Source organism: Lissotriton helveticus, chromosome 12, assembly GCF_964261635.1.
Source record: "Lissotriton helveticus chromosome 12, aLisHel1.1, whole genome shotgun sequence".
Lineage (NCBI taxonomy): Eukaryota > Metazoa > Chordata > Amphibia > Caudata > Salamandridae > Lissotriton > Lissotriton helveticus.
This window is the reverse complement of record NC_136073.1, coordinates 281,948,630-281,970,151: the sequence shown is the minus strand read 5'-3', so window position 1 is coordinate 281,970,151 and position 21,522 is coordinate 281,948,630. Positions and strand designations below refer to the sequence as shown.

The 21,522-nt window shown below is 40.7% G+C and overlaps 1 protein-coding gene across 3 annotated transcripts in view; it reads left to right on the top strand.

Annotated features, from left to right (window-relative positions):
- The window catches only part of ANKRD27 (ankyrin repeat domain 27), a 582,242-nt gene that overhangs the window by 35,738 nt on the left and 524,982 nt on the right, over window positions 1–21,522 (top strand). For all 3 annotated transcript variants that reach the window (XM_078670366.1, XM_078670365.1, XM_078670368.1), the window contains 2 exons: window positions 11,521–11,655; window positions 13,876–13,986. In XM_078670366.1, coding sequence (XP_078526492.1) covers window positions 11,554–11,655; window positions 13,876–13,986 — 213 coding nt within the window. In that variant the 5' untranslated portion in view covers window positions 11,521–11,553. The remainder of the gene's footprint in view (window positions 1–11,520; window positions 11,656–13,875; window positions 13,987–21,522) is intronic.

Genomic DNA, 21,522 nt, shown 5'->3' with positions numbered 1-21,522 from the left:
TCTCAATTAATGAACCATAAATACAAGTTTGAACAGCATTAACATATGCACACACATATTAACTTAACTGCAGGCAGTGCCCTTCCCTGATCCTTAATGTGGTACTGCAAACTGGCAGCCAAAGGGTCTGTGCTGCAGGGGGTTGGGCCTGCTTGTCCCAAGGACAAAATTCACATTAAAACTTGTTGCCCTTGACCCCAAACAATATGTCCTGGGCGTCGGGCTATAGGAATTCCACATCCCTGGGGTGTTAAGACCTCCCAACCCCCCCTTTTTAAGATTAAAATGGTATATATGTATATTTTGTTTATAGATTTAATATATATTTATATATATTTTTTCTGTGAATTTTTAAATTGGGATAATCCTCTAAACCCTGCTCTCGCTTTGATTTTGATTTTACTTGTAGCTTTATATATAGTTCATGTATATTAAAACCCTAATACTTTCCTGTTTACTTACCTTTTTTTATTCATTTTTTGTCTCTAATTATATTAATCCCAAATTATGGGGAAACCGAATTTCAGGATTCGCAATTAATGGTAGGTCGAATATGTGGACCCAAAATTGTGGTGGTATGCAGTCACAGGTACAAGGAATGATAAATTCCACCCAGCTTTTTATTCTTCGGTCTTTGAACTCGTATAATGTTGCTCGTTTTGAAAGGAATCCATTGCCCTGTGTTCCCCATCATTTACTTCGCTTCAGCCATCCCACTCTTCCGCTCACTAACCAAGCATCGATTCACGTATTGCCTCAAAAACATCACCTTAAAATGCATGTCCTTTCTCTCTGCTTCCTAACACTGAAATTTGATTCTGACTTTTTTGGCCGAAATGCCCTCCTGACATTAATTAGGCCTTTATTAGCCTTTTAAATATGCACCAAGAGGCAGTATATATATCTTTTACCGATTGTTTAACATGATGGATTAAACTACATCTTGTTTCACACAAGCCCTGTTGAGTGCCGTTCCTTCCTGGTGGATATTTTTGGTCGGAATATGTGTAAAAAAATAGAGTAAAAAAAATAATGTAGAGTGTTTAGTGGTAAGTTAGCTCTGAAAAGAGCTGTTGTGTTCATTGGGTGTTTTTTGGACCTACAAGTAGGTACCAATGCAGAGTCTTCTATTCAAGAGGAAAACTCTATTCCCCTCATCTGTAAAATGCACACCATCTCTCCTATAGATGTCTTGCATGTTGTAACGCAAGTTGTTGTGGTAAATGGAACCCATAGCATAGTCTCTGAGGTAAGCAGAAACAGATTTATTTACATGTTTCCTTGCTTTCACAATCTGTGGACAAAATTGGTTGGACCAGTTCCATTTTTGCCTTTGGCATATATTAGAAAATACCAAGGCAGTTTTTGGAAAAAGTGACATCAATTGCCCAAAGATGTCCTTTAAAAGCATTTCCAGACCTACCCCAGTCAAAGTGCCTAAGTCATTTCCACCACAGTGCCCAATTATAAGGTCAGGGTGTGGTAAATGCATAAAGGATTTTACCAATGGTATCAATTGGTGAGTCCTCAATCCTCTTTGTCCAATCCATACAATGTTCACATTTGGTAAATCAAGATTGTAAATACCTCTGTTAGTTGCGTATTTTTGAGCCCAGTGGACATAGCTATGACCCACAAACCAGACTTTTGTCATTTTGAAGGTAGGTGTGTGAAGGTAGGTGTGCTTCTAGTCAGATGAGTTGTGGAAATGAAATGGCAGTTTGATTATGATAAAAAAGTGTTTGAGAATCAGTGCAGATGAATAAGTAGAAATGATTGGAGCTTTGTTAAAAATCTCTACTGAAAATTAGGGTGAATGCTTTTTTTTTAATAAGTCATTTCAATGGTTGAGAAAAAGTCATTTAAAGAAACATTGCATTTAATTAGCTAGTAGATTGAGAGGTCAAGCAGGCTTGATGGATTTTTTTGCAACATAGTAAAATGAACTTGTGAACTCTGTGCTGCTTTTAGAGGGAGTTACCATGGTTACTTGGTGAATGAGCACTGGGGGGATGGGTGAATGTTATGTGAGTTTCAAAGTCTTGAAATGTACAACCAATTAAAATGTGCAGTTTGGTTTTGAATTTATGTGGGAACAATTTTAATCGGTTAGGTACAAGAATATGGGTCTGAAATGAGAAAGAATATGTGCCATTATTCTCAGGCTCAAGTGAAAGAAGCAGTATACATTATACAATGAACAAATATTTTTTTTTTCAAAAAATATAATTAATAGGTATAAAAAACAGCTAATAAAAAAAATAGTAGGTTACAAAGTCGATATACAAAGGAATTAGGTTTTAAAAAAACTATAAAATTCACTGAAAAAACCATAGGTTTCACAAACGTTATACTTAGGAATTAGCTTTTATAAAACCTTTGAAATTCACTAAAAAAACCATAGGTTTCACAAACGTTATAGTTAGGAATTAGCTTTTAAAAAACCTTTGAAATTCACTGAAAAAACCATAGGTTTCACACTCGTTATAGTTAGGAATTAGCATTTAAAAAACCTTTGAAATTCACTGAAAAAACCATAGGTTTCACATCAGTTATAGTTAGCTGAACATTTTACTCATACAAAACCATTGAAATTCCCACGTTATAGTTAGTTGGAATCACTATAACTCGCGCGCCCGCAATCCACTGCTGATGATGTCACATATTACATCATTCATGACATGGTCAGTGACATCACGAGTTATAGTGAGTCCAACTAACTATAACGTGGGAATTTCAATGGTTTTGTATGAGTAAAATGATCAGCTAACTATAACTGGTGTGAAACCTATGGTTTTTTCAGTGAATATATATATATATATCGAGTGAACAAGCGGCGTTCGCGCTGCGAAACGCGTCTCTGACTCTTGGGTAAATAAAATCCTAAGCACGAATTTTGGGTCCGTGTCCTGTTTGCCGGCATGCGTGAGTGAAGACGTGGTTGCCGTGCAGAGAGGATTCCGTTTCATATATATATATATATATATATATATATATATATATATATATATATATATATATATATATATATATATATATATATATATATATATATATATTCTATTCCTGTTCTCTTCCCTTGAAAAGAACCAGCCACACGCGGGTGCATCAGGAAAATCACTTTCATTGACAATCAAAGTGTATGCATGACGCGTTTCTTCGTAATGACTTTTTCAAATGCCGCTTCAAGATTAGGATTCCCAGGTGTCCACATTAAGTACATAGATGCCTTGTTGCGATTGGACAAGGCGTCACAGCAGGTAGGGGGAGGTGTGTCCAGGGACCCGCTACTCAGAGTCAAGCAGTCAATCATCGCATGTGCTCCCCAGTGGGCGGTGACTGCTTCTTCTCCACTCCAACTTAATCCTGATGTGGGCAAAAGCGACTCGCCTGCACCTTCACCCTGCCGCAGGAATCTCAAATCCAACTTGCTAGCATCACCTAAGTAAGTGACGCTTCCTCGTGTAGTCACGGTCCTAATGAATGGACAAATTGTAGTTGGGGAAAGCGGCGGTTCGGCGGTTCCCAAGTCCGTTAGGAATACACACAAAGTTGCCACTTTTACTGCCGAAAGTCTTTTGGGGTGGGGGCTCAAAGTGCGCTGTAGCCACACATTATTTATAGACCCATGTTATCTTCCCTTGAAAAGAACGAGCCACACGCGGGGGCATTCTTTTTAGCAAACATAAGCTATAAAGATTAAAGTGATCATTGTAAACTGTGAAGGAATTTCTAAATTACTGTTTTATAGGGCTGTATTTATCTATTTATTCTATGGGTTTCTTTTAAAGAAATAATAAAATGTGGTATTTTTTTTTTTAAAACCTTGGAATTTTAACATCTTTTCATATATTTATGCCCCATGATTTTAGGAATGACAAATCACTTTATCGTAATGCTATTGTTGCTTTAAATATGTCTTCTATGTTTATGCCTTTCCTGCACTGATAATGGTCATTTCCTGTAACTAGCACTTTAAAAGCCGTCCTGATCACTCTCAATACGTCATGTGATCAAGCTTCTTTGAGAAGTGAAACGTGTTATGGTGGATTTGCTGGGCACAATAAAGGCACTTTAATTTGGCACCAGGATCCTTGGGTCTGCTCATCGTCATTTTGCTGTAAAAGGAAGCAGTTGGTGGTGGCGAGGTGATATATATATATATATATATATATATATATATATCTGCTACACTTTGAGCGAAGGCGGACTGGCGCCGCTACAGGGGGGAAGCCAGCTCGAAAGCTCCGGTTGTCAGCCATAAAGCGGAGCAGGTCCCGCCTTGGAGATTTTGCTTTATTTATGCACTGTTATTGAGAGACTGTGATAACGCACCCACTGAGGTAAATAAAGAGAGCACTACACCCACAAGGCCATGAGGTAGGCCACGCCCACTGGGGCAGGTGTTGGAACTTATGTTTGTGCTTTCAGCAGCGATTCCAGTCGTTCTGCAACATGCCACTGAAGAAAGGTTTGCCCCTGAAACACGCCTACACATTGAACTTGGCTGTGCCTCGAAGGTGTCTACCAATAAATGTGAGCTCATTCTCACCTTCGTGTGGCTTTACTTCAAATGGGTTTCCTGTGTTGAGTATATATATATATATATATATATATATATATATATATATATATATATATATATATATATATATATATATATATATATATATATATATATAAATATATATATATATATATATATATATATATTTAAATATCTTTAATGCTTGCTTTTCGTTTTGTTGTTCCTTTAGAATATTCGTATCCAAAGCAAAGAGACTGTGTCTCATTTCCCTGTATGCAACAGTCGGCCCACCTGTAACTCTTCCTTCTCATAGCGGTAGGAAACCCTCTTAACGGCTCAATCAAATCTTAGCTTTTTCCTTTAGGCGTTGTCAACATCGTATTTATAATACTATCGAACAATTTATTATACAGGTATAATAAAGTATATTTTAACTTATACTTTCGGAAATGGTTCCCTCCCAACATTCTGGCAACTGTCCGTTTCTCCGCACACTCTTTTTTGTAAGCATTGCTTAAAGTCTCCATTTCTATATATACAATGCAGTTCACAGATTCTAAAGTCTAGCTTGTCAGGCTTTGAAATGTAATTAAGACTGTAATGGGGTTAGCTCCCTCGGGGCTCTGCCATATGAATTGGTTTCCTTCATTTGAGTGACTAAACCTGCTACAGTAGAGGGATTGTTTTTTTTCCTGTTCCTAAGAAGGTGGTCTAAATCTTTTGTAGCCTAGTATGACCTTGCCTCTGACCCGGTCACGGATTTGCATGAATATGGAGCTTTGCTCTCGCCTGTAGGTGTTTGTCTTGTGTCACACCAGCCCCCAGCACTTGCTGTCTGCTTTATGCCACTATGCTTCTTGCTCTGTGCCGGTTCTAAGCGGTTTAGAGCTAGTTATTTGTGATGTGTAATCTCGTCCACCATGGATTAGGTGAGAGATCACCACTGTAAACTCTTTCCATGCTACCATCTGCCAAATCGAAAATGGCTTTAAGCTATTTCAGTCTGAGGTGAATTTGCTTAATGCTCATTTAAATCGGAGGTTGTCGATTAGAGCACCAGCTTGGAGTAAAGTGGCCTTGTTTGCACATTAAAATGGCAACCTGTGCCTTACACGCTTACTGTCTTTATAGTTTTTACTCTGTGCTCTGACCTATTTTCTTCTTCCATTATATATTAAACAGTGGGTGTGTGAGCAAGCAAGGTTTTGTACAGTTTTCATATTCTGAATAGTAAAATATGCCTGTTATCCTAGTTCTTCCCTAAATTCATCAGAACAAGATATTTTTCCCCTGTGCACAGGATTCTTCTGAACGCCTTTATTTAGTAGGCAAATAAAACTCTTAACAAAATGTAAGGCTGCAGTGGTGAAAGCTTTTAATTCTTTAATAAGCATTTGCAATGCAATAGGTCTCGCGTTACTGAAAGTTTGAGCTATTGGCGTTGTAAACAATAATGCAACTCCAATAGCGTAAACTTTCAGTAAGGAAAGACCATCTGCATTACAAATGCCTGGTACTCTTGCTAAAAGTATCTGGACATTGGCTGTGCGGCCTGCGCCTCATTTAACACCCACATATAGCAATAAGCAACCAATGAACCTTTTCAAACGACTTTACGCTGTACGGCAACACATGTTGCTGCATTTTAAACTGTTACGTTCGCCATTTTTTATAATTATTTAAAAAATGCAAAGGACAGCCAACTCACTAAAGGAGCTATATTTGGGAAGCTGTGTATTTGGCGTGAAGGGGAATTATTGACAACCCTGTGCGCTCAACAGAAGCTCAGGAATGCCAGGCTGTTGTAATTAAGAGTCAAATGTGTTACCAACCAGGAGCTCAGAGCATTGAGGGACCTACGATTGGCTCCAGCCTTTTGATCCGTTTGACCTTTCTAATTAACTAAATTCTCTGTTAAGAAAGGATTATATCAAGTCCAGCAGAATGCAGAGACAGCCGTCAGGCTGACTGGCACAGATGTGCCTGTGTATTTGCGAGGTGCTCCTTCACCCCAGTATGGTCTGTCTGAGACACTAGAGGGGAAACAGACACAACTAGAGCAAGCGGGAGAAACGCTTCTTCTCACGCACACGCTGCATTTAAAGAGCATTTAATATTTAATGCATCCGCATAGACAGCACTAAGAAGCATTGCATGAGACCGCATATTCCACCGGAGAACGTTTTGCGGTGTTTTTGTGGTGTATAGTAAGTTCACTGAATCTCTAATAAAAGAGAGAGGGACCCAATACCAAAGGGATAGGGTACCAACAATAGACTTTATGTCAAATAGAAATTCCCTTTGGGCACATTAAATGTAGAGACATCAACTAATACAAACAGAATAGACAACAATTATTCAGACATAAAGACTAAGAGCAATGCATTAAGTAACAAAACTATGTAAAACAGATCAGTTCAGTATGCACAGTTTATTTATACATTTAAAAACAATTAAAAAGAAACAAATTAAAAAATATATAAAACTTGGGAACACAGAAAATATATCAAAAGGAACAAATCAAATACATGAATTCATCCAATCCATTTCCTAAGACTACAAAGGGAGGTACGAAAGAGGTATATTCAGCAGCAGTCGAAATATTCCTAAATCAATACGTGTTGTGCTATTCCCTTAGTTTCGACGCGTTTCGACGGACAATTAGTATATAGCCGCCTTCATCAGGAAAATATTGACTGTCTTCCCAAGATATCTTGTATAAAAAGCTTATCTTCTGAGTAGGGGAGTGATGCCTCCTTTCTCTTTGGTAGAATCAAAATTCTCAATTTAGGCGATGTCTACATGGACCACAGCTTGATCAATCCTGTTCATTTCTTGTTAAAACTCCTACGGATGGAAATAAGTTGATTCTTAGTGAGTAGTAACGAAACTTAAAAGCCGTTATTTTAGATCAAGAATGCACACAGTACAGTGCCCAGATCGCAAGTATGTGTTAAAAGTCCATACACATTTCAGTACTTGTAGTGCAAGATATATTTATACTGGCGTACTCAGGGCCTGAGAGCTATATCCAGTCTCGTTTTCTACACGGCCTCTTGAGGTCTGATGCGTCTAGCGTCCCGCGTATCGTTCCGGTCGTATTCAACTAAAAAAAAAAAAAATCACGTGTCAATGCACCACAGCGAGAAACATGTTGACTTTGAAGTGAGCCCGTTGGGTATTGCACCGCCTGCCCAACGAGGAGCACTGCCTATGATGAAGCATGACACCTGCAAAGGTGTGTGAGGCAACCATATCCAACACAATGGATACCCAGTGGTAGGATTACACACGTTAACCACCACTCGTCCCCCTCCTCTCCTTGGTGACCAGCACACCCACACACACACACCCCTTTCCAGGAACAGCCTTGTCCAACTTTCTTGATCAATACATATTCTGAATAGAACATGTCTCGAAGAGACAGCTCAAGCATTGCCTCGGCGAGACTTAAAAAGGAAAGCAAAGGATAGAAAGGAAGGAATGTTAAATTTGTCAGAATTTAGTTTTGTATCTTCCAGACTTGACATGCAGTCGAAGGGTGAGTTTAAATTCCTGTTTTGTCTGTATTCTAGAGTCTGGCTGCCAAGGTAATTGACTGAAGGTTACGGGGAGGGGTTTTCCTTGTGCTCTGCATAGACGACCCTGCTTGCCTCAACTAGTAAGCTGTGCCAGGTACTTAAAAGACAGCGAGTGACTAAGCATACAAAAATGTCCCTCTATCTTTTTCGTTTGCTTATTTACCACTTTCCTATATCTGACTTGGCTAGCTATATTTAATTCATCACTCTTGCTGTTGACCCATACATACTAGGCCTTACACAACTGTGGACCCGCCTACTTCAACCAACGCCTGAAATTTCATCAGCCCACCAGACACCTCCGATTTGCATCCCTTTCTCTAACCCTCAACCCCTGCATCTGACGTAGCAGCGAAGACCTGGTGTGAGCTACCCTTTTTATCTACGGTCCTCCCCATCTCTTTCAGAGTTCCGAAAGTCCCTGAAAACCTTGGTTATTGGGTTAATCAACGGGACCCTGCCAGCGCCTGGATACTCTCACGGATGACGAGAAGAGCACTACAAATATACTGATTGATTTGAAAACCAAGTCCATTTTTATGAGAGATCTTTTCCATATTTTGTTGTAGAGATGTTTGAATAGACTCCCTAAGCCCCTCATATCAATAGGATAAGCTTAATATGTTTTCTTTTAAACAAGAGATTATGAAAAATGCCTTTTCTAAAAAAAAAAAAATAATAATAATAATTGCAAGCCTATTTTGATCCAGGTTGCAATCTCATCACTTTGGGCGAGAATGTTTCCTGCAAGTGGATTATACCTTTATCTCCATAAATATCTTCTGAAGAGGCCGTGAATTTTCACAATGCTGCTGCCTGACTATTCCACTTCTGTTACCAGTTAGTCTAGCTGCCTTAGTTGCTAGCTTCGTGTTAGGCACTGTTTGGTGCACCTCTAAAGGAAGTTCCAGCAATACAGTCCATCTTTGACACTTCTGTCTGCAACATAGGGCCTGCTTATCCCACAAATTAAGGTGCAACAAACTCTCTCTCATCCTTCAGCATCCAGTTGGAAATGCTTATTCTTTTCATGTGAGTTACCAAAGTAGTCAATTCTAGTTGTATACCTATTTAGACCAAGAGATTGCTTGTAAAGTAGGATAATGACTGATCTATTTATACAATATTCACAATACCCGTACTTTTGTACCTTTGAAACGGTTTGGTTACTTTTGATAAATCACCGTAGCACCTTTGCTGCTTGAAAATTTCATATTAAGTACTGTTTATGTGGATAGTGCTATACATTTACTCGTTTGTGTCTCTAAATATTTGTGTTTCTTAATAATATTGAGCATTTATTACTTGGTTTTTGATTCATGGATTATCCTAGTGTGGCATAACTTATTTTTAAAATGAATCCCAAAGTAACACCAGTTTTCTGATTTGTGACAGATCAAGCAGATTAAGAGTCCATTTTTCATAAAACTTTTTGTTGCGGTTGTGTGTGTGGTAATGTGTGGTTGTGAGTGTGTGTGTGGTTGTGTGTGTGTGTTTGTGGGTGTTTGTGGGTGTGTGTTTGTGGGTGGTTGTGTGTGGGTGGTTGTGATTGTGGGTGGGTGGTTGTGTGTTTGTGGGTGTGGTTGTGTGTGTGGGTCTCTGTGTGGGTCTGTGTGGTTGTGTGGGTGTGGCTGTGTGTGGGTGGGTGTGTGTGGCTGTGTGTGTGGCTGTGTGTGTGGCTGTGTGTGGTTGTGTTAGTGGGTGTGTGTGTTTGTGGGTGGTTGGGTGGGTGTGTGTGGTTGTGGTTGTGATTGTGTGTGTGTGTTTGGTTGTGATTGTTTGTGTTTGTTTGGTTGTGATTGTTTGTGTTTGTGGGTGTGGTTGTGTGTGTGTGTGTGTGTGTGTGTGTGTGTGTGTGTGTGTGTGTGTGTGTTCGTGTTCACTCGTCTAACGCACCAGGAGTAGAAATGGAATGGTGGGGAACCAAAACTTTTCGTGCAGCAAAGTTTATTACCACCTTATATTTACAAAGTTAAACATGCAGGGTGCATGAGTACATGCCGGTCCCCAGTAGGTATAGTTAGGACCTGGTTTCCATGGGAAAGGCATTTTTTGTTTTGCTAAAAACTGTGGCACCATTTGATGAATCTTCACGGAGCTTTCAAAACTAGTTTGCCACTCACTTCAGCTACTGTCTTGATATATACACAGCACCAAGAGCCATTTAGATAGAGCGCACGCAGAGTTCATAAAGGTGCTCTTGGGGTTTGCCACATTTCTAGAAGGGATTTGGAACTTTATACACTTGCATGCTCAAGAACACCAGACTTGTCTAAAATCCTTAGGTCTTTTACTGAAGTGGCACTGCTGGCCAGCACCCCCACTCTGGAAATCGTCCCAGCACCCCTGACTGATTCTGTGTTTTTAAAGGACTGGATGCGGGGCGTGGAGGGTGCGGGAGTCGTGACTCCAGGAGGAAGGCAGGGAACGACTGACACAGATTAAGAAATGATGGGGAGCAAAGACGTATGCTGCTAGAGGGAAGGGGGGGACAAGAGCTGTAACTGTGAGCGAGGGAATGGGGACAGGACGTGACGTGAGAAAAAGGGAAGTATGACCACGTGGGCGAGAGGAAGCAAGCAGTATGAGCCAAACTCGGACTGATTATTAACGGTTAGCCCTTTCACCCATGGGAACCTGTGAAATGCCCTGGGCTTGATGGGCAGCTATTTATACAACAGCGAGCCACGAAAAACATGAAAGACAGTGGAAGAAGGGGGCTGACCCAAAAGCCCACTCTTCTGTACTGTATATTATTATTTATGTATGTGTATGGTGACATGAGGTCGCTGTCAGGAGGCGAGACCTAACGTCCTGTTTACAGTCCTGCTTTCGTTGCTTTGAAAAGCGCTGAACGTAGAAGGTTTTCACCTCGCCCCATATAGGCCCGATGCAATATTTCTAGTCTCGTTTTTTTATTTGTACAAATCAGTGGCGCACATCAGTTGACCCTCATTCAGTGACGCATGTGACAATGTATAAACGCGAAGCCAGGGCTGGAGCTTGTTTTCAGACCCTCCCCGGCCCTCTGACACCCTCAACCACGCCGGATCCTTTCATGCTCACTTCTGAAGAGGTTTTCAAGCGTGTTTCGCCGTCACATGTAATTCCTAGATCCGAGACTACAGAAGGGCCCTTGTACTTTTAAGCACATCACATTCCCTGACGCTAGAGGCTTATGTCATGTTATCGTTTTTTCAAGACAGAAAGGACCCGGTTCATAGGCACTGTAATTCCTCATAACGCGTATCTTCTTGTTTTGTTCCAGGTAAACTTTACCATTCACGTATCTCCCATGATTTGGGCACTCCAGCTAGAGACTTTCTACACCTATTTCATGTATGTGATCGTAGAAATTCTGCGTGTAATTGTATAGAAAATTGGTTTGATTCTTCGCGGTTTTCTTGGCAGGAAGCTTTCAACTTTGGGCAGGCGGAAGTCCTTATGGCTGTGTATGATGAGGATATTTTGAAAAACCCCTTCTATCTGTCCATTCAGAAACGACGCCCTGATCTTTACAACAAAGTCGCCGAAATCCATGGCATTGTAAGTTAAAGTGTTTTTTTTTGTTTTGTTTTTTTAGTCGCCCGCAAATGTATTGTATTGTATTAGTGCTGCGCTTTAAATATGCTTTCTACTCGTTTGATAAAGTTCGCCATTTTGTCTTCCGATTTTAAGGGTCGAATTGGTGGTTGTTCTGCTAAAATACTTGTTGGGTGGGTCGTAAATATTTGGATTTCTTTGTTTACGCTTTTACTTGCTTTATTGCACGAGTCTATGCTCTGTGATGCTTGTGAATGCCATTATATAGCTCTACCCTCCAGTCTGTCCATATGCCTTATTGTTAGCCATCATTTGGTTGCCTGCATCATTGCTATTTATGTATCGAAAGGCTTCCAGTTTTCACAGAGAAATATACACTGAAAACAATCTATTTTTCTGTCCGTAGTGATTAATAAATACAGAAAATAGCTTTTCTTTTGGACGATTGCCAGTAATGTGAGCTAGGTCAAAAGTTGTGCAGATTGACAGGTAGGCGAGTTAAAGAGAAAAGAAAAAATCCTAATGAAGTTTGTATAACTGCAGCAGTATAGCTGTTTAAGCCCTTCTACAATGCAAACTATTTCAGATGACTGTATTGTACTGTAAATGGCTAAAACCCATGAGACATTCAAACAGGAGTTAAACATTTGGGAGTTAAGTAAACGTAGAAATATACCCAATTCAGCTTAATTTTTTACTCTAAGCACAAAATATTGATAAATACAGAAAAAATCAACAAAAAATAAATATGGCTAAATACACACGGAAATGTAGCAAAATAAAACATAAAACCGTGAGCCCTAATCTCAAACTATATTACCCATGTTCAGTTATGTGTAAACGGTTAATGTGAGCCATCTGGTTGGCTGAATTTATAGAAATATAATGAGGGCAATTTTATTTAGGTATTTATTTTAAAAAACATTTCTAGATGTATTTTTCCATATTTTTTTTTTCTAATTGTATCTGTTTATCCACATTTCTTTTGAGTTATGTGAAAACATCGAAGCTGAAACTCGTATCTCCACATTTATTTAACTGCTAAAAGTATACTCCTACTTCAATGCCTGACACTTTTCAATTATTTAAAAGCACATGAATGATAAATCAATACGTTCATAGGAAACTGTGCACATTTTAGTGTAAACCTTTTGCTCATCTACCGCTGTTTAAGCCTCATTAGTAAACTTTTCTGTCTTTAACGCCCTTACCAGTCATCGGCATAGCAGTCATGACTGGCAGCATTTAGAATACCTCCGGCAACCACCCAGATTCCCTTTTTATCCATTTTTAAATGTAAATACATAAATTGAAAATTTATGAATTTCTTACGGTATATATCTAAGCAAACTGTAGAAATAGGGCACCTTCATTTTAATCATGTTGTTTTACATAACATACCACAGCCTGAATTGAATTGTGGTGCTCAGGTGTGTTGTTAGAACCCATCTCAATGTAACTCTTTAAGTCCACTTCAGAAGAATGATTGGCCAAGTGGACCATTCAAGGATTCAAACTTGTGCACGCCAGGTCTCGTGGGTGAATAGGGGTATTAAAGCCACCTAATCTTTTGTCACAGACCTTTTGTCTGTCTTGCCCAGATCGCCGCCATCTCCTATCATTGGATGGTGTGACCGTCTATTGGGCAGAGTCAGCCATAGGTGCCCTTTGCTGCCCCTTCAGCTGAGGAAGGAGGTAAGGATTTGTGGCAGATACACAAACCTCAAAGATGCACCTGGAACTGAAACCGGACACAATGTCCCAGCAATGCCACATAAGTCTCCAATGTAATGATTTAAAATGCCAGTATCAGAATATTTTGTAAGGAGAATACATTTTGTGTGGAGAAGGACCGTTTTCTAATTCAAACTTGCCTTTCTAGAATTAACTCTCATCAGACCCCAGGTGTTATCAAAATCCCTCTTGTCTTGAACGCTACCCTTTCAGTTTCATTCCACCTTTTATACACTATTTATTTCACTTGATTTTACCTATGTTTCCCCTCTTCATATTTAGTATGTTTCCATTCAAGGACTTGGTAATGGCAAATTCCCCCCTTTGTTAAATTTGTCAGTATTCCCCCCTTTATGTTGCCAATCCTGCCTTGACCATTCAGTATATTGCTGATTCAGAATAATGAGAGAAAAAAAGAATTTCCATTTATGTAACAATGTTTCAAGTTTATCAAAAGAATGTAATGGCTTGTGTGTATTTTTTATTTAGATCTTAGTCCCGCGCAAAGGCAGCCTTTCAAGCACTGTTTATTCTACCTGCCCTTTCGACTCGTATGTTCTGAAACATGTAGAGGATGGATTTCAGACACTAAATGGAAAGGTACGTTTTTTTTTGGGGGGGGGGGGCGAGGGAATGGTTGGTTTTGTATGTAAGAATATGTGGAGTTACTAAATCAAATGTGAAGACACCAATAATTCACCCGATGATGGTACTTGTTTATGATTTTCTCTGTGGAAGAGAAGGAAAACTTGTCCGGTTACGTCACCTTCCTTCATGACTAAACCCCTTAAACCTCTGCCTCACACCCTTTTAAGAATCTGCTTCAGGGACAAAAGATTTTTAGGATCTGGCTCCCCTTATGCCACCATATTACTTCCTACTTCACTCCCTTAAAAGAACCTCATATGCAAATGGGAGAGAAAGGAAGTTTGTCAGGACACATTCTCTTCTCTCCATGGCCATTGATTTGGTAGCTCTTTTAAACCTAATCCTACAGATTTGCCCCAATTCTTCCATCTCTTTGCTCTGGATAGGGTGATAATACTGTCCAAAATAAAATGGGTCAATATTCAGTGTCGAACTCCTGTGATGGGCATGCCAGTGTCCTGTCCCTGAAACAAACCACCTATGGTGGATCCTGCTGATTCTAATTTGGTCACAGTTTCCTTATTTTTACATGTTCATCAGGAGCTTTTTAGGTCTCGCCTGAGCCAGCGCATGCGCTACCCTGCAAGACATTTAGTAACTGGGATTTTAAAACTGTCACCACACACTTTTCCTAGCCTAGCGATTGCGTTTAAGCAGACGTGCACGCGCGCATCCGGCAGCTTTCAGCGCCCGATCAGGTGCCATCTGGCTTTCCTCCCGCTTGCTCTCCCAAGCGCCTTGCTCCGCCCCTCCCCCACCACAGAGCGTGTCTTGCGGCTGCACATCTTCTTGCATTTCCTTTTCGCCCGTCTTGTTTTAAATGACAGCCTGATCTGCGTAGGCGCTCCTCTCCCCAGCTGTGCTTTATATCACTATGCTCTCCGCAGGGCTTTGATTTAATCTCCCTAAGAAACATCTCTTCCCCTGGCTTATGGCTACTTGAAGCAAAAGCTTCCGGCTTCTACTTGATCCCTTCCCATCACCAGCATGGTGTTCAAGATGCTCCTGCACTATTTTCACACACGCAGCAGACCTTGTATATTTTTGCTTGTCTTCAAATTGAATTATTGTTTGCCTTCAATACACTGTCGCAGAATATTTTTTCTTTTGACTCCAGTTTTGCTCTGCTTCTTTACCGGCCATAGGCTTGTTCCACGGCCTCCACCGTATTGAGTCGCTCCGTCCGCCATCTTGTGATGCGGCTGTCGTGACATACCGGAGAAAAGGCACAACAATGAGGCCACCAGTGCTGTGCCAACTCCTGGATGGCCGCAAATAGCCCTCCTACAGGTTACTGATGCCTCCCACTATTGCCAGTCACAGGTCTCGTCCGCAGCTGCCTCTTTATTAAGCAGCAATGTCCACCATTTTATAGTACTGCCTCTATGACACATGGGGAAAAGGGCACAGCAACGATAGTACCGCACCTCTCTCCATATGACCGCAAACACACCCACAGTCCTCAAGCATGTTACATTACTCAAGTGGGCATCTAAGATGTCAGGATAGCAGTGAATGGAGGGGTTAGGCCTGAAGCGATGCGGAACCCAACCTACTACATACATTGTATGTAACCTTAGCGTGTGCGCATGCACACAACTCCCGGGCTTGTTGGTGACGGTGGTGGTGGGCGCACATGCACCACTGAAAATCACTCTGCTTCCCGCCGTCTGTTTGTTTCATGAGGAGGAAAGAATTACAGAAACAACTCCCGGGGTCCCCGTTTAGCCCCTTACTCTCCCACCCAAAACTCTTACATGAACTAACTTCCTACACCCCGCGCGGCCAATGGTTGTTTAATTGTGCGTCTAGTCCAGGAATGACGCCACTGAAAGAATGTGCCTGGCTCAGCCCCTTTAACTCCCTCCTGCCAAGGAAGCGGCCAATCACCTCTGAATAAAGTTGAACACGCAGCTCCAGTGATGAAGTAAACTGACCTGCAAGATCAGGTGGCGTGAAAAAAGATAAAGCCAATGCTTTTCGAAGCACATTAGAACACATACGAAAATCCTGTGGTTTTTTTGTCTACTGGAATGTCTGCGTCTCTTTCTAATCTTTTGATCTCTGGCTCACCGAGCAGAGCGTGCGCACTGATTCCCGCAGGCTCAGAATTACTTCATACCAGATGTGCACATGGATGTCAGACTCTACCAACTTCCTATTCCTGAATTCCTCTCCGGTGGAGGTCACGTGGGAGGCCGCTTCCTCCCAAAAGAACGTCCATGGAGCAGGTAAGGTGGAAGTGCATAAAAAGTGGAAAGAGCAGAAGATTATGGTAGACTGTTTGCCTTTGAGGGCAAGCTGCCATATGTCAGGTTCTGGTCTAATAGTTACCAGATGGGGCATCTCACTGTACAGCGTCATGTGATTGCAATCAAGAACAGACTTAATGTATCTCTGCTCTCTCAAGTAGAGTATACGTGGCCCACAGTAAGACAAATAAGAAGCCCTCGTTTACATTGGTCTCATCATAGAATAATACCCCTAAATATTAGTAATTAACTCGTCCAGTAAAGTTTATGTAAATTTGGTTTCTTCCAAAACAATGTATCATTAACTAAGAGACTAGTGTTCTAGCTAGGGTTAGTTGTGTGGGGCAAATCGAGTCAAGGTACAGTTAAAAATATGTATGTACTTAACTCACGCAATGCAGTGGTAGATGTTGGAAGAATTACACATTCCTTCTCCCTTTTCCAGCCAATCAATGAAAGCAAATGACCAATTCTTGTTATTTCATGTCCTTTGAGCACTTCAGGGACTTTTGAAGCTGGTTTTATGCAATGAAGCGCCTGTCATCAGGAGGCAGTCTTCCATGCTGGTTTGTTTCTGTAGGGGTTTTATGTACCAGATATATACATGCAAAAAAGAAGGCGAGAACTCTGGGCAGTTCTCCAGTTTAGGTGGAAAGCAGCTCCTGTTAGAGCACTCTCAACACCAGCGACATCCCTACTGTCCGGCACCAACCGTGCAAAGTGTGCACCTTCTGGCGAGCGAATTGGATCTATCTATCTATCCTATCTATCCTATCTATCCTATCTATCCTATCTATCCTATCTATCCTATCTATCTATCTATCTATCTATCTATCTATCTATCTATCTATCTATCTATCTATCTATCTATCTATCTATCTATCTATCTATCTATCTATCTATCTATCTATCTATCTATCTATCTATCTATCTATCTATCTATCTATCTATCTATCTATCTATCTATCTATCTATCTATCTATCTATCTATCTATCTATCTATCTATCTATCTATCTATCTATCTATCTATCTATCTCCACCAAGCTTCAGCTAAAGAAACCACGCACTCCGGGGGTAGTTCTAAGATGTTTTATTTTAAAGTTCTAAATTGTCATTTAGAGAAGGTTTTGTCAGTTTAGCCTCTAATGCCCGGGGATGAAATGAATTGCCGAACACATATGTGTAATTGTGTAAACCCTAATATATGCCTTTATATTTTAGCCGATACACGGCGTAATAACGTGTCAGTTAAATTGTGTGCGCAAATTGAAAAATCTTAAATTTTTGCGCAAAATAATCTGAAATTATTTTGTTTTAATTGTGCTCGTGATGAATTGGAGCATTTAGATAGGCTGAACTAAGTAGTCAAGCCACCACGATATGTACTGAAACAACATGTGACGTACACTATGAACAACACTCAATATGGTGAATTAATTTTAGTCCCTTGTTTGTTTTTGCCACCACATCACATGTGCACGCTGTTAAAAACATGGCGCCCACCATCAATGTTTGTAACATTGAAGAAGGCGGAGCGCCGAAACGCGTCAATGTTGCGAACTTTAAAATAAAACATCTTAGAACTACCCCCGGAGTGCGTGGTTTCTTTAGCTGAAGCTTGGTGGAAACCGTGAGCTGTTCATTTATGCGGGTCCTGCAACCGCATCACGCACCCGTCTGCGAGTGCTCCCGAAACTTATATATATATATATATATAAGTTTCGGGAGCATTCGCAGACGGGTGCGTGATGCGGTTGCAGGACCCGCATAAATAAACAGCTCACGGTTTCCACCAAGCTTCAGCTAAAGATATATATATATATATATATATATATATATATATATATATATATATATATATATATATATATATATATATATATATATATATATATATATATATATTTGCCACTGTTCCCTCTCAAAGGGACAAAATGGGTCGCACTCCACGGGCCAATTTTGCAATTTTTATTTTTTCATATTCCACAAACTCAGGCAGATGTTAAGACCTACGCGTTTCGGTATTACAAATACCTTGTTCACGATCAACCGGTCACTTGGCTCCCCCTCCCTGATATACTTGTTTTGTGTTCATTACATCACTTCCTGTTTGGGGTTTGCCAGTGCCTCATTGCTTTATGGGACATGTAGTTTTTAAATAATGCAGAAATTAATTTTCAACCTTTTGCCCAATATTCAACATTTTACATTTGACTATGGTTCGAATTGTCAAAACACATGTAATTTAGAGGTTCCCTCTAGTGGGACAAGATAACTGCTGAAATGAATTTATATATAACTCGATGAATAAACAGTTTTTTCGGTAATTCAGGAGCAGTTACAAAATTATCTTCTAATATTTTCCCTCTAGTGGGATGACATTACTAACAATGTTATATGTAGTATGACTGTATCACTTCAAATTTGTAAACCACAGGTAGCACTAGTCATTTTAAACTAGACAGTTGTATCCCTGGTGGGAATACCCCATTCTTGGGGCTGCACAGCATTATTTAAGTGCTGAATTTGCCAACTTCCTTTGACTACCCGGGTTGCAAATATCGCCTACTGTCTCTCTGTTCAACCATTGATAACAATACCATTTTCTCAATTTTGCAGTTTTTGTTTCGCACTCAATTCTGTTATTGTAAAGTTATATTGGGCAACAAACAATATATCGAAGCGAAGATCTCACAAATGTGTATATATAGCTCTTCCGACTGGTTAAGTCCATAGGGCGTTAGGGTTCTTAGGTTTAGGATATGGCGTGATTCTTTTTGTCTTAGGAGCCTTTCTCTGTCTCCCCCTCTTTCTTTCTTGGGGACACTTTCGAGACCAAAGAATTTTAATTGGCTCCAATCACTTCGATGGTACAGTTCCATGTGTTTGGCTATTGCATTAGCCTTGTCCTTGTGAATAGTCGCTCGCACGTGCTCTAGAATGCGTTTTTTTAGCTCGCACACTGTGCTGCCAACATACCTCATGGGGCATGGGCATTCGACGACATATACAACGTGTGTTGTTTTACAGGTGATCAATTCCTTTATTTCCCAGTTCTTCTTATTGGACATTTGCACTTGTTTTGTCGGTTTTGCAATCTGACAGGCCTTACATGCGTAGCATTTCACAAAACCCGTTGTTTTTAACCATTCATCTTTTTTTGTTGTTTTTCTAAAGTGGCTGTGAATGAGGTGATCTTTAAGGTTCTTTGCCCTTCTATATGTGATTGTCGGGTGTGATCCCACAATGTCTTTTGTGGTAAATAAATAAATAATACCCTATTTTTGACTAGACTTATAGCATAACAGATAGCTCAATAAATAAGAGTCAAGATTCGAGGTAGTAGGAGTTTGTGCAGGTTTATTACAGCATAAGGACAGGATCAGGACAACCTGCATAGGAACAGGGTGACAGGGCCCAGCAGGACAACTGGGGCCCAGCAGGGGAAAAGAGGCCCAGCAGCTGCTGGGGCTTGGTCTGGGATGAGCGCGCTAACATTCAATAACAAAACACAGGCATATATACATAGCGCGAACACATAGCATTACATTGCAGTAGACGTAGCAGTGGGTGGAGCAGAAGGCGTGACGCGTAGCAGTCGCGAAAGATAACAGTAAAAAGAGGTGTAACTGGGCGTATACATAGACATGTGGTGCAAACGTAACAGAATATGTCATGAATGGGCGGAAACATAGGAGGGGGCTACCTAAGGAGCCGGGACCTCTAACCTAATGGTGCGCGAAAACTGGCAATGACGTGTTACTAGGAGAAGCTGGGGGCTACGAACTCTGTGCTAGGAGCAGAGACTAGAGTCTGGAGGGTCGGAGCGACATGTACCTAAACCCTATCTGGTATCTAATGTTTAGGGAACATGTTGATATAAACTAGAAGTCATGAGGGGAAAAGCTAACTTGATTCTAAGACTGGACCATGCATTATTCTACATGTAGTGCGTGATGAAGAATACTAAATGACCATTAAATACAGTATTTCTCTAACGTGGAGCCGAGTAGGCTAGACAATGACGGAAACTATTGATGCAGTTCAGTAGCTTAGGAATGCAGAAGGAGGACTGAACTGATAGCTGGAACTATAACATACTTTTGGCAGACTCAGAGGCAGAGCCAAGCTGCACCGGGCACTGCGAGGCAGGAAGTAAGTGAAGGGTCGAGGATACAGGTGGGGGCTGTATCGCTCCTCAGCGAGGCTTTCAGGAGACAGAAGCTGAATCTGTGGTCCGGGCCCTTTTGAGGCCTGGAAACGGGGACTTTAAAATGGAATAACGTGCACACTGAGAAACGTGGTAACATAACTTTACATAGGCCTGATATTCGTAGTATTCACGAGGACTGGAAAATAGCATACTAGAGGTGGACACAACTGTAATTGCGTCATTAATCGGACATGGGGAATAACATATGCATATTGGTCATGCACACATAACATATGATGGATGAGGCGTAGGGACACAGAACATGGCAAAATTTACTTTTCCACATTCCCTCCTTGTCACTACGTTTCCATCAGGAAACATCAATATTCATGATACCATCTATCATTTCATACAGTACCATTTGCTCGTCTCGAATTGTCTTGGAACGGAATTTAGAACGGGGCTTGGGACTAGGAATACAAGAGGTAGCACACATGCTGCAAATCGCAGGGCCACATTGTATACAGAGGCAGCAGCTGAATATGATTGCTACTGCAATACCTAAAAAGGACAGGACTTTCCATCCCCATGCGGAAATTATATTCCAGAACCAACCGGACCATGTCCAGGTGCCTGGATCTTGATGTAACAGATGGGCAATTTTATGGAGTCTGGTTATAGCTGAATAAACAGACGGCGCGTTATTTGGAATGAAAATGCAGCAACTAGATCCGATGACTCTACAGGCCCCGCCCCTATCGGCCAGTATGACGTCAAGGACGAGACGATTTTGCAAAACGACAAATCTCATAGCAGATTGTTCCTCGGTTAGGTTACCTAGAGCAGAGGCAGTCTCATTAACTACAGCTTCAAGGGTTCTTGTTAACCTACGGATCAGTTTACTATTCTGGACAGGTCCTACAAAGAAGAAGAAACCTTTATTGAAATCTGTATACTGTTCTAGAGTAGTTTCAGTATAATCGACAATTGGGGACTCCCTTCTATGTCTAATGTGTACTAGATGTGTGTTTCTGTGATAATCAGATGGGGCTAGAAAAACAGGTGGCAGTAGGAAAGCAATG